Source organism: Myotis myotis, unplaced genomic scaffold, assembly GCF_014108235.1.
Source record: "Myotis myotis isolate mMyoMyo1 unplaced genomic scaffold, mMyoMyo1.p scaffold_m19_p_13, whole genome shotgun sequence".
NCBI classification, from domain to species: domain Eukaryota; kingdom Metazoa; phylum Chordata; class Mammalia; order Chiroptera; family Vespertilionidae; genus Myotis; species Myotis myotis.
Window position 1 is genome coordinate 48068480 of NW_023416317.1, and position 14706 is coordinate 48083185.

At 42.9% G+C, this 14706-nt stretch overlaps 1 protein-coding gene across 2 annotated transcripts in view; it reads left to right on the forward strand.

Annotated features, from left to right (window-relative positions):
* Positions 1 to 14706, forward strand: part of STAC (SH3 and cysteine rich domain) — a 100743-nt gene that overhangs the window by 63081 nt on the left and 22956 nt on the right. For both annotated transcript variants that reach the window (XM_036332962.1, XM_036332963.1), the window contains exons 6-8: positions 796 to 874; positions 10056 to 10120; positions 11680 to 11768. In XM_036332962.1, the coding sequence (XP_036188855.1) occupies positions 796 to 874; positions 10056 to 10120; positions 11680 to 11768 (233 nt within the window). The remainder of the gene's footprint in view (positions 1 to 795; positions 875 to 10055; positions 10121 to 11679; positions 11769 to 14706) is intronic.

A 14706-nucleotide genomic window follows, 5' to 3' on the forward strand; every position in this document is an offset into this window, starting at 1 on the left:
TAACATATTCCCACATCGCAAAGCTCGGGCCCACAGGTTGCTTTTCTCCCAGGGCTAGAGAGGCATTTGCTTTACATTGTTGGGAAGTCACTGCCTGGCTTGTTTCTAAATTGTTATGTCTCCTTTAATGGCTTTCAAGTGCTCTAGAATATAAAAGGTTTGATGGCTTGGGGAAGGCCTGCTGAAACCGAATTTAAAACACTTCCTGGGAGTTGGCTGACTGATTCATGAACAGTCTTCAGTTTCATAAAATTAAATGAACACAATAGCAACTTTTGTTCAGAAATAGTGAGCTTCAAAGGAGCAGGATGCAGAGGACTTGGAGACCCTGTGACATTTCTTATTTCTGAGGTGTCATGAGAGTAAGAAAGGCTGAGAAAAACCCTAGACAAGTTTTTTATAATAAAAGTTAGTCTCTGGAGACTGGCGCTAAAGTGCTCTAGAGCGGACTGGGAGAGGTAGGAAGAGAGCCTTGCCCTCCTCTGATAAGATACACATAAAATGTTTACAAAGTGTGACTCTTCATCGAGGCCCCTTAAATTCCTCTTTTATGGAGCCAGGCAGAGAGAAGTGGGGGCATCTGGCCTTAGGAGAGAGGCAATCTGAAAAAAGGGACGGTGCCCAAGAGGGAACGCACACCCTCTGAAGTTAGCCAGGCAGACAAGACAGCCGTGATTGGATTCTTAGGACAGTGTCCTGCAAATCCTACCTTCGATGTTCAGACATGGAAATCTCTGTTCAGTTGGCCCAGTGATGTGACATGCTCATCCAATGCTGTTCCCTCTTTTCTCCAAGACTTCGGACCTGGTGGAGGTTCCTGAAGAAGCCGACGGGCCAGGAGATGGGTACGACCTACGGAAACGCAGCAACAGCGGTGAGTGAGGGAATGAATGGGAAATCAGGTCCCGGCACAAAGGTGAATCGCATTAGCCTGAGTCAGGGGGCAGGGAAAGTCGATGTCCAGTCCCCTGGTTTCTCTGCTCGCCCTAGAATTCAACCGGGGCAAGTGCTCAGCATTCTGCAGAGAAACAGGGCATCGTTGCTGGTGGGTGTCAGTGATTTGACTACACTGTTCCTTGCGTTCTGTCTCCTGCATTCTCATGCCTTATGGCTTAACAAAATGGGGTTTAGGAGTCACTTCCAGACCTTTTGTTAATGCATCATTTCCCCCACTGACCTTTGCAAGATCAGCAAAGCCACGGAGAAGCTACTCCAGGCTACACCTCAAGTACTCGAACCAGGCGGGTGGTGGTGCCAGGGAGCGGAGTAGGGGCCTCACACTTGGCTCCTCCCCAGCAGAGAAAACTAAGTCCCTGGTATGTGCAATCTAGCCAAACATTCTTTTTTCAAAATTTATCTTTATTGTTGACAGTATCACAGGTGGTCCCTTTTCCCCCCATGACCCCCGTCCATCCGCACCTGTCCCCACCCCCAGCCTTCACCACACTATTATTCTTTCATTACTTATGCCCTGTTACAATGATTTCTAAAATAATTATTAGATGCTAACTACATATATTGCTTGCTAACATTAAGAAAAAGCTGCCTCTTAAACTAGAGTTTAAGGAAACATAATGAGCTTCTTATGAATTCATCTTGCCAATGCTCTCTAATGTGAATACTGGAAATTACTCAATCTCCACTCCATTATTCAAAAAAATATTTCTGGAGCATTTACCATCACCTGCAAAGGTACCTAGGTCACCAATGCTGTCCTCAGGTGGCTCATAATCTAGTGCGGCTGCATGTACCGACTTGAGTCATGGGCTGAGTGCATCCTCAAGGTGACCCCGCCCGACTCTGCATGGAAAGCGTGGGGATGTGCCCCTTGGATCAGTTTCCCACCTGACTGTTTGCCCTGCCTCTTCCAGACCGGAAACGGTATCCCACAGCTGCGTTGTCAGTGGCTGTCTGACAAGGTATCACTTTCCCTCCCTCAGTTCTAGGAACTCCGGTGTGCCCCTTGTCTCGCTGGGACTGTGCCTCTGTGAGTCCCTGAAGGCAGCACATGCTTAGCTTTCCCCATGACCCTTCCTCCTAAATAGCACGGGCCCCCTTCCAAGCCTGCTCACATCTGCGAAAGCACACAGCGAGGGTAAGGCTTCTTTTGCACCACGCGGGGAAAACTGCCCTTCAGGTCAGTGCACACATGCACTGAGCACTTAGCAGAGCCATTGGAGAGCCAAATTAAAGAGTGCGATGGCCAGGGGACCCTCACAACAAGCAGAGACACGGCAGGGCCATCCAGCCCAAGTCTGTCCAGCAACTGAATTTGGACAGCAACCCTAAGTCCTTCAGCATCTGGAGAACAAACTCACGAGAGACCGGGATATAAACCAGACGCGCCTGCATTTTCATGCTTCAGGTCTGGTCGGCTGCTCTGTCCCTGAGTCTGCCTTCCGCCTGCTCCCCTTACCTGACACTTCTCAACAATGTGATGGTCTCCTCATCACTAACCACGCCGGGTGTATTTGGTCCTTGATCCCTCCTTGCTCTGGAGACAGCCTGCTGGGCTTCGCTTGGTGATCACGTGGCTGTGAAGCAGTGACCCAGCCTCTCTCTGCCTCTATCGATTCATCTGTAAAGTGAGGATAATCCTATCACAAAATCCATTGGATATTTTCATCTTTAAATGAGATGATAAATGAAAATACCATGTATGGCCCAGCCGGTGTGGCTCAGTGGTTGAGCACTGACCTATGAACCAGGAGGTCATGGTTCAATTCCCAGTCAGGGCTCATGCCTGGGTTGCAGGCTCCATCCCCAGTAGGGAGCATGCAGTAGGCAGCCAATCAATGATTCTCATCATTGATGTTTCTATCTTCCTCTCCCTTCCTCGCTGAAATCAATTTTTAAAAAAATTTTTTTGAAGAAAATACCATGTATGCATTGATGACTCTGGAACCTCGTTTCCAGCACTAGGCTTCCTTGCTGCCTCCAGACCCCTGCAGCCTACTGGCCATGGCCATCTGAATGCAGAATAGGCATTTTAAGTTAACACTGGACTCTTGATTGCTACACACACACACACACACACACACACACACACACACACACACACCGGCTCTTCCCAGGTTGCCTCTGCTCAGTAAATAGGAACTCTATTCTACTAGTTGATCAGGCCAAACCTTTGGGCATCAGCCTTGACTCCCCATTCTTCTAACACCTCCTATCTGATCTGTCAGCAGGTCTTATCTGCTGCTCTTCAAACTCTTGCCCAGTATGTGCCCCTCACCTTGCCTCTCTGTCTCCGTCATCCTGGTCCAGCTCTACTGAAGCTGTCGTTCGCCCATTCCCTTAATAGTTACGGTCTTTATTTGTCCAGGGGTTTCTTTACTCCAAAAGCGGTCTTCATAGGATTTTATAATGTGAAGGAATCATCATTCATATAGGAATCATCAATATGAAGTAGGATTGCTATTATTTTTTAAATATATTTTATTGATTTTTTACAGAGAGGAAGGGAGAGAGACAGAGAATTAGAAACATCGATGAGAGAGAAACATCAATCAGCTGCCTCCTGCACATCTCCTACTGGGGATGTGCCCGCAACCCAAGCACATGCCCTTGACGGGAATCCAACCTGGGACCTTCCAGTCCACAGGCCGACGCTCTATCCACTGAGCCAAACTGGTTTCGGCAGTAGGATTGCTATTAACTAAGTCATCACAAGGTCATAAAGTGTCAGGGATGCAGCCTAGAGCCTCACTACTCCACGTGTGGCCCCTGGACCAGCAACCCAGGCAGCACTTGAGAGCCCGTTAGAAATGCAGAATCTCAGGCTGTTCCAGATCATCTGCAGAATCAGATTTTTTTTTTTTTAATCCTCACTCAAGGATATTTTTCCATTGATTTTTTTAGAGAGAGTGGAAGAGAGAGGGAAAGACAGAGAGAAATATCAATGTGAGAGAAACACACTGATTGGTTGCCTCCTGCACGTGTCCTGACCAGGGCCTGGGCCTGGGAGAAGCCTGCAACTGAGGCATGTGCCCTTGACTGGAATCAAACCCAGGAACCTTTGATCCACAGGCCGACGCTCTATCCACTGAGCCAAACCGGCTAGGACCAGAATCAGAATTTATATGTGAATCTCTGATATGAATCTTATTAAAGTTTAAGAAGCAGGATTAGAAATCATGGAACAAACCCCCCTCTCCCCCTACACACAACACATCCTGTTACATAAACTAAGGCGCTGAGTAACACACTCAAAGACTCAACGTTGATTATTCACCATCTCTTTTATGTGAAGGGGCATTTTTACTGACTTATTCAAAGAAATCTGTTAAAGAACTTAGCAAACAATAAACCTCTAAAAAGCTTTGGAGATCTATTGGCCATTCCTTTGATCAGCAGTAGCTTTCTTTACAATGCACCCTTGGAAGCAGGAGAGATTAATTATGCAGCAGTTTGCTTCAGAACATTTGCTTTGATTTGATTTAATCCTCTGTCCATGCAGTTTGAGAAACAACAGAGAAAACACCCTGCTTACGGGGTCCCAGGTCTCACTAGTCCTCTCACCGTCATGGCAAGGATGGTGCTGGCTTTGCAGAAGCAGCGCCTGAGCTTCCAGTCACAAGCAGTTCTGCATTACATGTTTCCTTTATGTTCTAAAACATGCACAGTGCACACAGATATTACTTCTGCCAAGCCAGGCAGCATGTCAAATCCTGGAGAACTATTTTTTAAAATATAGTTTTAATGATTTCAGAGAGGAAGGGAGAGGGAGAGGGAGATACAAACATTAATCATGGGAGAGAATCATTGATTGATTGCCTCCTGCATGCCCCCTACTGGGGATCGAGCCCCCAACCAGGGCATGTGCCCTGTCTGGGAATCGAACTGTGACCTCCTGGTTCATAGGTCGCCACTCAACCACTAAGCCACACCAGTCCGACCTGGAGGAGTATTTCCAAAGCCACCTTAGAAGAGGGTACAATTCATGTTCATTTCTTTACTGGTAAGAATGCAGTCTGCGTTTTCTTTAGAGAAGATCTTGGGCAGGTCTGAGCGTTTCTGGTTGTTGTTTTCAACACTACTGCTGGATGCATTAGAAATGTAGACGGGGAGAATTGTTGGTCTTCACCTTTGCTTTAACTGCCAGCGACTCCACGGGAAGCAAGGTAATGAGCAAAGGGAGAAGAAAAATCTAGGTTGCCTATTTCAGCATGAAATGCCAAATAATGATGTTACTGGCTGCCTTCAATAATTGCATTTCAGTCTAACTAGATGTGATCATAACTTTCCCGGAAAAGAAGCGGGGGGGTGCGGGGAGAACATAAGCAAGACAGATTCCTAGAACTATTCTTTGAAAAGGGTTGGGTGATCACATTCACTTGAGGATATTACAAAGCTGAATAGTACCTTGCGTTGCACTAAAGCAAAGAAATTCTGCCCAGGAAGAAAAATAGCAAGCTCATGTTTGTAAAATTGATGCTTGCCTTTAGTATGCACTGGTTCTATATCTCAAATTTTGAGTTGTCACCAGAAAAGAAAAGAAAAAAGGAAGCAAATCTTTTAATGGCTCTGTTGGCAGATGCCCCTGGTTCTGGTCCCCCTCCAGTGGACAATTCCCAAATTACAAATGCAAATATTATGGTTTTTTTTTGCAACACATAATTAGTGTCCAGATCATTTGCAATAACATGAATGGACCTAGAGAGTATTATGCTGAGTGAAATAAATCAGACACAGAAAGACAAAGGCCATCGGATTTTGCTTATATGTGGAATCTATAAAACACACAAAACAAAACAGAAACAAGCTCATAGATACAGAGAACAAACTGATGGTTGCCAAGGTGAAGGGATTAACAAAAGCGCGGTTATAAAAACAGTCACAAGGATATAAAGTACAGCCGAGGGAATATAGTCAATAATATTGTAATAACTAAGTATGGTGTCAGATGGGTGCTAGACTTATCAGGGTGATCACTTCAAAAGTTATATAAATGTCTAATCATTGTGCTATACACCTGAAGTTACATAATATTATATGTCAACTGTAATTGAAAAAAAAAATTTTTAAATTTTAAGTTACTGTAGACAAATATTAAGCAACAGAAAGATTATATAGCTATATTAACTGGGGGTGGACTTTAAGAACCCCCAAAAAAGAAACATCACTAGAGAATAGTATCATTACATGATCAACTTCACCAGAAGGTATAAATTCTAAACTTCCATCCACCTAATGTGTAGCCTTTAAATTACAGAAACTCAAAGAGGAATTGATAGAACCATTAGGAAAATTGACATTCCCCTTCATAGTGAGGGATTTTAACACACCTTTCAATCATTGGCAAGTTGGATAGACAAAAAAATTTAGTATAGACATAGAGGAAATGAGGACATGTTTGACAATTCTAATTGACTCAAAAAAGGACACTCCATCTAACAAATGGACAATTCAAATTCTTTTTAAGAACACTTGGAACAATTATAAAAATTGATCACCTGGTAGGCCACAAGCAAGCTTCATAAATTAATATTATATAGAACACATCTTTCTGACAACCAAAAAATCAATAGTCAAAAGATAAGTAGGAGAACCTATAATTTGAGAAATTAAAATAAACTTTTAAAAAGCTCGTGTATTAAAAAAGAAATGAAGTATATTCCAATGAAAATTGGAATATATTTAAAACTAAATAAGGGAAAACACTACATATCAAAACTGTGGAATGCAGCTAAAGTTGTAACTATAGACCTTTGAAACTATTCCATTAAAAAATAAGAAATGCTAAAAAGTAATCACCTAAGCATTATATTTAAGAAGTCAAAAGAAATAGAATAGAGCCCACCAAAGAAAGGCAAATAAAGATTAGAGCGAAATGATTAAATGGCAAAGATAGATAATAAGTCCTACAAGTGGTTCTTTAAAAATTAAATGCATAACACTTAACAATTTTAAGAATAAAACAGAGAGATAAACCAAAAGGCAATAATGAAAAGAATGACTATAACAGATCAAAAGTAAAATAAAGAATCTCATGGCCAACTGCACGCCGATACATTTAAAACTATTTTTAAGTAGGCAAATGCCAAGAGAAATGCCGTTGAGCAAAGTCTGACTCAAGAAGCGATAGAAGTAGAGACCTTGGATTTGCTCCTAATTCTGACGGAAATGGGATCAATGTTTCAAGGGTTTGCACCATGAAAATACCAGGCCCAGGCAACTGCGTAAGTAAACGCTACCGAACACTGAAGGAAAAGAGAGTTTCCATATTACAGAAGCTCATTCTGGACAACGAGAAGTGGCCAGGGGGAAGGATAGCAGCATTGTCTAATTTCGTTTATGAGGCTAATATGATTCTGACCTTAAAACCAACAAAGACAGTAGGAGAAAGGAGAATCACGGGCTAGTCTCCCTCTTGAATATGGAAGCAGAAATCTGAAACAAAATCCTAGTAAGCTGAATCCAATCATGTATTTTGAAAAGACAATGCATAATTACCAAGTTGGACTTATTCCAGGGACGCAAATTTGGGTCAATGTTAGATAAGCCAATAAGGTCACTGGCTGCATTATCAGGTTAAAGATAAGAATAATCATATCATTAGAAAGCACAGTAGTGAACATGGGCCTCACAGGACTGAAAAGCAAAAAAAGAAAGACAGAATATGGAAAAGGAACAGAAGACAGTCCTTTGGGGATGTGACGAAACTAAAGATTCATTTTGCATCTATAACACCAGAAAATATTGCTAGGTGAAATAAGTCATATCGAAAAGGATAAGAACCATATGACTGTACTCATACGTAGGCTATAAAACAGAAAGCAACCAACTCAGAGACACAGATAACAGTATGGTGGTGACCTGAGGGGAAGTGGGTAGGGGAGGATGAAGAAGGTAAAGAAGGTCAAATATATGGTGACTGAAGGAGATAGACTTTGGATGGTGAGCACACAGTGCAATATGCAGGTGATGTAGTATAGAAATGTATAATTGAAACTTATATAATGTTATTAACCAGTGTTACCCCAATAAATTTAATTTTAAAAATATGCCTGCACTAGGGATATATTCTTTGAATACTTGTTCTGAATGAAATTAGAAATCAAATTATTTTTAATAAAATAAATTTAAAGCAGCAAACATAAAAGTTGTATGATATATTTTTGGTAAATAGACTTGATTCTGAAAGGAATGGGTTTTATTTATTTTTTATCCTCACCCGAGGATATTTTTCCCATTGATTTTTTAGAGAGCAGAAGAGAGGCAGGAGGGGGAAGAGAGAAAAACATAGATGTGAAAGAGACACGTTGATTGGTTGCCTCCCACACGTGCCCTGACAGCACCCCTCCTGGGGTCAGAGCCTACAACCGAGGTACATGCCCTTGACTGGAAATCGAACCCGAGACCCTCATTCCACAGGCTAACGCTCTAACCATTGAACAAAACTGGCCAGGGCAAGGATTGGGTTTTAAAAATCATTTTGGCACTGTTCAGTTGTGCTTGCAACAATATAGTTAAAAACACATTTGGGGTCACTTCAAGTGATTTTTAACGTAGTTCACAAAAGTAATACACATTTCAAACCAGATACTTAAGGGATATTCAATAAAAAGCTAAAATAACGTGGAATTACCAACTTGTAAATGCCATCCAAGCTGTTCATTGCCTATGCACCTTATGTACTTCCCCTTTTTAGCTCCAATCAAATCTAGAAGATTCTCTTTGTGTGTTTTCATTCAATAATTTAATATTCTTTTAGAAGTTTCCGGTTTTCTACTTAGGGAATCAAATATTTACACCAAGATTTTAGGTCATCACATTATATCACCTGGCCTCTACTCATTTTCAACTGTCGAGTGGCCAAATATGGAGGCAGACAAGGCCCATCGGTTTGGGCCTTCCTTCTCCACTTACCTACCGACCAGAGCTCCTCCGACGAGTGCATCTTGGCCTCCTAGGGATGATGGGGTTGTGTCCGCAGGCTCTGGAGAAGAGACGTTTGCTAAGCATCGGCACATTTACAGGGGCTCTTGTTCTGAAGCGTGTTCTCTACACCAGTTACTGAGTCCCTCTTAGGGACATGGAGGTGCACTGACTGAAGTAGGGGGTAGAGCTTTGGGTGGGCTGTGTCTCTTCCTCTCCTGAGATTGCCTCGATAATCTACAGGGAGAACAAAGGGAAGAATAAAGCAGCGTTACGTTTAAATGTGGAGTCCTCTCAATGGCGGGTTAATTTGGACACCGTGACTGTACTCTATAAACTTGGAAACATTCGCCACATTTGTGTTTCAGGAGGAGACACGCAGTGAGAATAAGGCATGCCGTTGTCACCAGGGTACACCCGGCTCCTGGAACGGGCCATGGCAGAGCCCTCACCGCCACCAGGGGCCTGCCGCAGCTGTGCAATGGGCAGCGGAAACGCCTGCCCATGGTCAGAGCCTTGTTCTTACCAAAGGCCACCAACTGGCTGCTTAAACCCAAAAGGAAGAGAATTCCACAGCCCAAGAACAAACCAAATGAGAAACCACACTTTTACTCTTTAATCCGAATAATTGCCTCGGTGCACTGACAATAAGAGATCAAGGAACTATTTTGAAATTTAAAACTAACACTTTAATCTGAAAAATAGAATATAGATAACATTAACAAACTAGAAACAAGATATTGACAATAGATGAGGAAAAACCCGGTATTTAGAAAAGGTAATTCGGATACAATTAAATCGGGCCCTCCATCACCCTCCTTCCCATAACGAGTGATTGGATACATGTAACAGGGACGCAGGGCGCGGTTTCTGTTCATGAGAAGAGCACTTCCCAGGGAGACCCAGTTGTAAACACGCAACTGCCAGGCAAGCGAGAGGATGTGCCAGTGGAGGCGTGTGCAAGGGTGTGAGTGCGCAGAGCAGGCGGTGTAGAACCCGCACAGGGAGCCCGGGAGGCGTCCCACAGACAACAGGCAAGCTGGGCCACCGAGAACAAGGCAAAGGCAGAAGTGAAATAGACTCTGTGACAGGGAGTAAGAAACCAAGTTTTCAATCATGTTTCCAAAACACAGTGACTGGATCCATAAAACCCCTGCTTCCCCTTGTCTCCTCAGTGTTTACGTATCCAGAAAATGGCACTGACGACCTCAGAGACCAAGCGAAGAACTTAAACCACCAGGTATTTATGGGAGTCCCAAAGGCAGTGTTTGTTCCCACATATGTGTTACACACAAGTAGATAGAGACTCTCTCATGTGTACATTATACAGTTACATAATATAGCGGCTGTATTTTATAGTACATAATATATAGTTATTATATTTTTATGTTCATTTGTATATAATTAGCATAGAATCCATAGAATAGAATAAATCGATAGAATCAATAGAATAAAATAAAAGATACTTGAGCTTTGGATAGCAGAGTGAATCAAATAAAAAGGATATAGTTGTGCACAACTTTTGTTTGTTTTATAGATAATATGTATTTATTACATAATGTATTTCAATATAGTATAGAATTATATATTATGTAATACATAATATGTCTGTACATATTATATATATACATGTGTATATATTATACAGTTATGTTATATATTATATAATTTTTAATTTATCATATGTATTATAAGGTGTAAGCATTGATATAGCATTCATATTTAATTGGTTAATAATGGTAGCTAATATTTATATAACACAATACTCTTTATAGTCTACAAATCGGGGACAACAATAAAATCCACCTCACAGGGCTGTTGTGAGGATCCAGTATGCTCATGCATGTACCGCACTGCCTGGCACATGGTACGTTATCAAAACAGTAGTTCTTGTCATCATTACTGCAAGGCTTCACAGCCAGAAGATGGTGATCCCATGACATAACCAAAATCTGCCTGATGGCAAAATCTGTGCTTTCTTCACAGGATGAATGGACTAATTGCCCTGTATATACACCTGGTCCCCTTGGATACTTGAGACACCAAATTTTAGGCTTACTGAAAAGAAGTCAATTTTATGGATCACTTTGAAAATTATATAAATGTCTAACTACTATGCTGTACACCTGAAACTAATATAATATTGAATGTTAACTGTAATTGAAAAATAATTTTTTTTAAAAAAACTGAATTTTAGGAAATGAAAGTTGTGTTACTCCTATTCACATGTCCATCTTTCTATAGAGAGGATATTCTCACTCCTGGGGCCAATCCTGTATCACTTTTCATGAACAACCATATAAAAAATATTATTTGAAGAAAATTATAGTATTTCTCTTTTTTAAATGTTTTTATTAATTTGTAGAGAGAAACGGAGGAAGAGGGAGAGAGAGAGAGAGACATCGATGTGAGAAACACATCATGGATCAGCTGCCACCTGCACACCCCCTACTGGGGATCGAGCCCGCAACCCAGGCATGTGCCCAGACTGGGAATTGAACCAGTGACCTCTGGATTCAACCACTTAGCCACACCAGCCGGGCAAAAATTACAGTATTTCTGACAAAGACCTCCACATAATTGTTTTCAAATGGTTTGCAATAAAATCAATCTCAGCTAAGAAATTTAAAAAAATAAACCAGTGGTTGAAACGGTCTTTAATAACATTTAGCTCTTTTAACCCTTAAGAGCCATACACTGAATTACTTTGCATTCACTTCACCATTGCCTTTTTTTCCCCTTGCTTCTCTCCATTTCTTCCCCCTTCCTTCCCTAATTTGTCTTCATTTCCTCTTTCAGGGACCTCTTTCCAAAGACCCATTACAGATGAACACCTATGTTGCCTTGTACAAATTTGTACCACAGGAGAATGAAGATTTGGAAATGAGGTAAAAGCATTTTTTTACAGAAAAGAAAAAAGCAAGAATGAAAGAAAGAATAATTCAATTTGTGTTACCTCCGGGATATTTAGGGCGATTCTCACACTTTAGTGTGCATGCAGCCTGCAGGGCTGGTTCGCTGGGATTGCTGGGCCAGTCCCTGCAGCTTCTGAGTCAGCTGGTCGGGGGCGGGGCTTGAGAATTTGTATTTCTAACTGGTCTGCCGGTGACTACGCTGCTACTGACCCAGGGCCACACCTCAAAAAGCATGGTTTTAGCACACCACCAACAGAACTGCTCATGGGAGTTTTCATGAAAGTTGCGCTTAAGATGCACTTGTCATCCTGTGGAGTCCAGGCAATCAAAAAACTGTATTTCATCCCCAAATTAGCATTGATTGAAGAATCAAACTAAAGCCATTTCTTTCTCCTGCTGGAGACGGGCACCTCTGCCTGGCTCACAAGGATCCATCCCACTTATGGTAACTGACACCTGGGGACGGTAAGGTGAGCTTTGGGAATCTTTCTCTTGACCACAGTTTTTGTTCCTTGTGTTTCAGTGTAGAGTCAGCCCTCTGCTCACATCCTGTTTATTGTGTGACCTGAAGCACTTTATAAACATCTTAGGTATCTATCATAATAAAAGCATAATATGCTAATTAGACCGGACATCCTTCCGGACGACCTTCCAGACAAAGCTGGGGCTGTGAGGGCCAAGCCCCTTGCACGAATTTCATGCATCAGGCCTCTAGTAAAAGAATAAGAATGACCTCTTCCCCCTACAGTACTTGTGAGGGTGAAATGAGTAGTGCATAAGGCATACAGCACGGTGCCCCGTCATTGCGAGCACTCAGTAACTGGTAGTTATTCCAATTTGTATAATACGGTGTGTTCACTGGCCTGTCTCCAAGGAAAGGCTTGGCTCCCCTCCTCCACTCATGGCCCTAAAACGTAAGTAGCCTGGGGAGAAGGCTTTGGTGTTTCCCAATCCCAGAGCAGGGGAGAAAGGGCTGCTTTGCTCGTCCAATGGGCCCTTAGACATTGGTTCTTTCCAAGTCCAAAGAGAATGGAGAGATGTTAACACTAAAAACTACTGAAATGTCAGTCTTAGTGAAATCGCCTCCATTTGGGGTGGATTCCCCTTGCCTGAATGCCCCGCAGACCAAGTCCCAGTCATGTCATTCCCCTTAAATGGCATCCAGAGGGACCTGTCCCTCTGCCCTGAGCTATGTGGGTTCTCTCCATCCTCAGGCTTGTGCCACGTCCCAGGAATAGTCCATGTGTACTTGCCTGAATGTGGTTTCCCACTTCAGTGGAATCAGCCGCTCCCCTTCCTCCTCCCCAGAGCCCCTCAAAAGGACAGAGCTGCCAAAAAGGCTCCAGTTAGACCCTGTATCCCTGGTTCCACAGGCTATTGGGTCAAGTCCAGCAGCCCTCAGGGCGCAGCATTCAGCGAGACTCCACAGCAGATGCAGGTATCCTGCCGGAGTCTGGTACCTCCTGGCTCACACGGAGGTCAGCTGTGTTCAGTGTCCGCCCTGGTCTGCTCCCAGTCATTCTTGGGTCTTTGCAGAGCACAGTTCAGAGCCCGGAACTCAGCTCCTTAGATTCCTGCAGACGTTTAGGCTCTGAGTTTTCCCCACCATTGGGTAAGAATTGCCACACTGAAATCACCAGCTGGAGTTGTGAACACTGCTGAACTGTCCGGCATCGGTGCAGGAGGAGAGGTGGCATTTGTCAAGTGCAGGCCTATTCTAGTGGGGATATAACAAGCCCCGAAGGTTAGAGCCCCCCTAGGATTCATCACTGGGGTGGTATCTGCCCTTCAGCGAACGGTCCCCAATGGACTACCTGCTGATGAAGACAAGGATGACATATATTTACTTTGCAATAAATACAGTATATTTTGTTCTTCTTGAGATTGTCATTTGGGGTATCTAAAATTTTAAATTTAACAATTTCTTATTGGGCAGGTCCCACCGTTTTATATTAGAAAATTGTCTGAAGCCATCAGATGAGGAAAAAAAAAACCCACAATTTCTGATAAATATAGAATGTTACTGAGGAATGTCGTCTAGCTGCCTGTTGGTGGTCAGGCAGTTGCTGATGTGACATGTCATAACTTTTCATGCTTATTTTAGTGGGTTGCAGGCCTTTCACAGCCAGAGTGTCTGGTCACGAATCAAACATTTACAGTCCTCTTCGAGGCACACAGGACTATTCATCCCCAGGAGGGAATGTCTGCATTACACCGACTACAAGAATAGAGGGATAAGTCAGACTTACATTTTTTTTTTCTTCTGCCAAGAGATTCTAGGTCCCCATTTTAAAAGCCAGGCACTTGATTTAGAATGGGCAAGGCTATGCTTTGCGGATTTCATATAATTCTGTGAATGAACTGGAGCTTTGTGAATTATTGTTTTCTCCTTAAACCATAAAGGAGAAAAACAAATTCTGCTTAACAAAATAACCATTCTCATCCACCTGCATTGTGATCCAGGGAGCACGCTGGGTACTGTCCTCAGGAAAGAGAACGAAAGAAGCGAGAGTCCAGGGAACGTTAGGAGTGTGAGCTTGATGGCAAAGAAGGCCTAACAATCATAGATCCCTTCCGCAAGCATTTGTCATATGCCTGCTCAGTAGTAAGGAAAGCCTTTTCTGCCAACGGCTAGCAGTCCGGATCTCCCTATCGACTTCCAGTCGCACATCCTTACCTGCCTACCCTAGGAGTGGATGGCAATAGCAGTGCCTCCTTCCCTCCCTCCCACAAACCTGCCCCTTAGGGTGAATGACATCACCATCTGCCCAGGCTTCCAGCCACCAGAGACCTCTCTTTACCTGCATTCAGTTGAGTATACTGTTTCTTCTCTGTTCTCTCCTTCCTAGGGCGACTGAGTATTTAATGAGATCATTTAAAATAAAAGCTAGGATTTCACTCCCAGTACAAA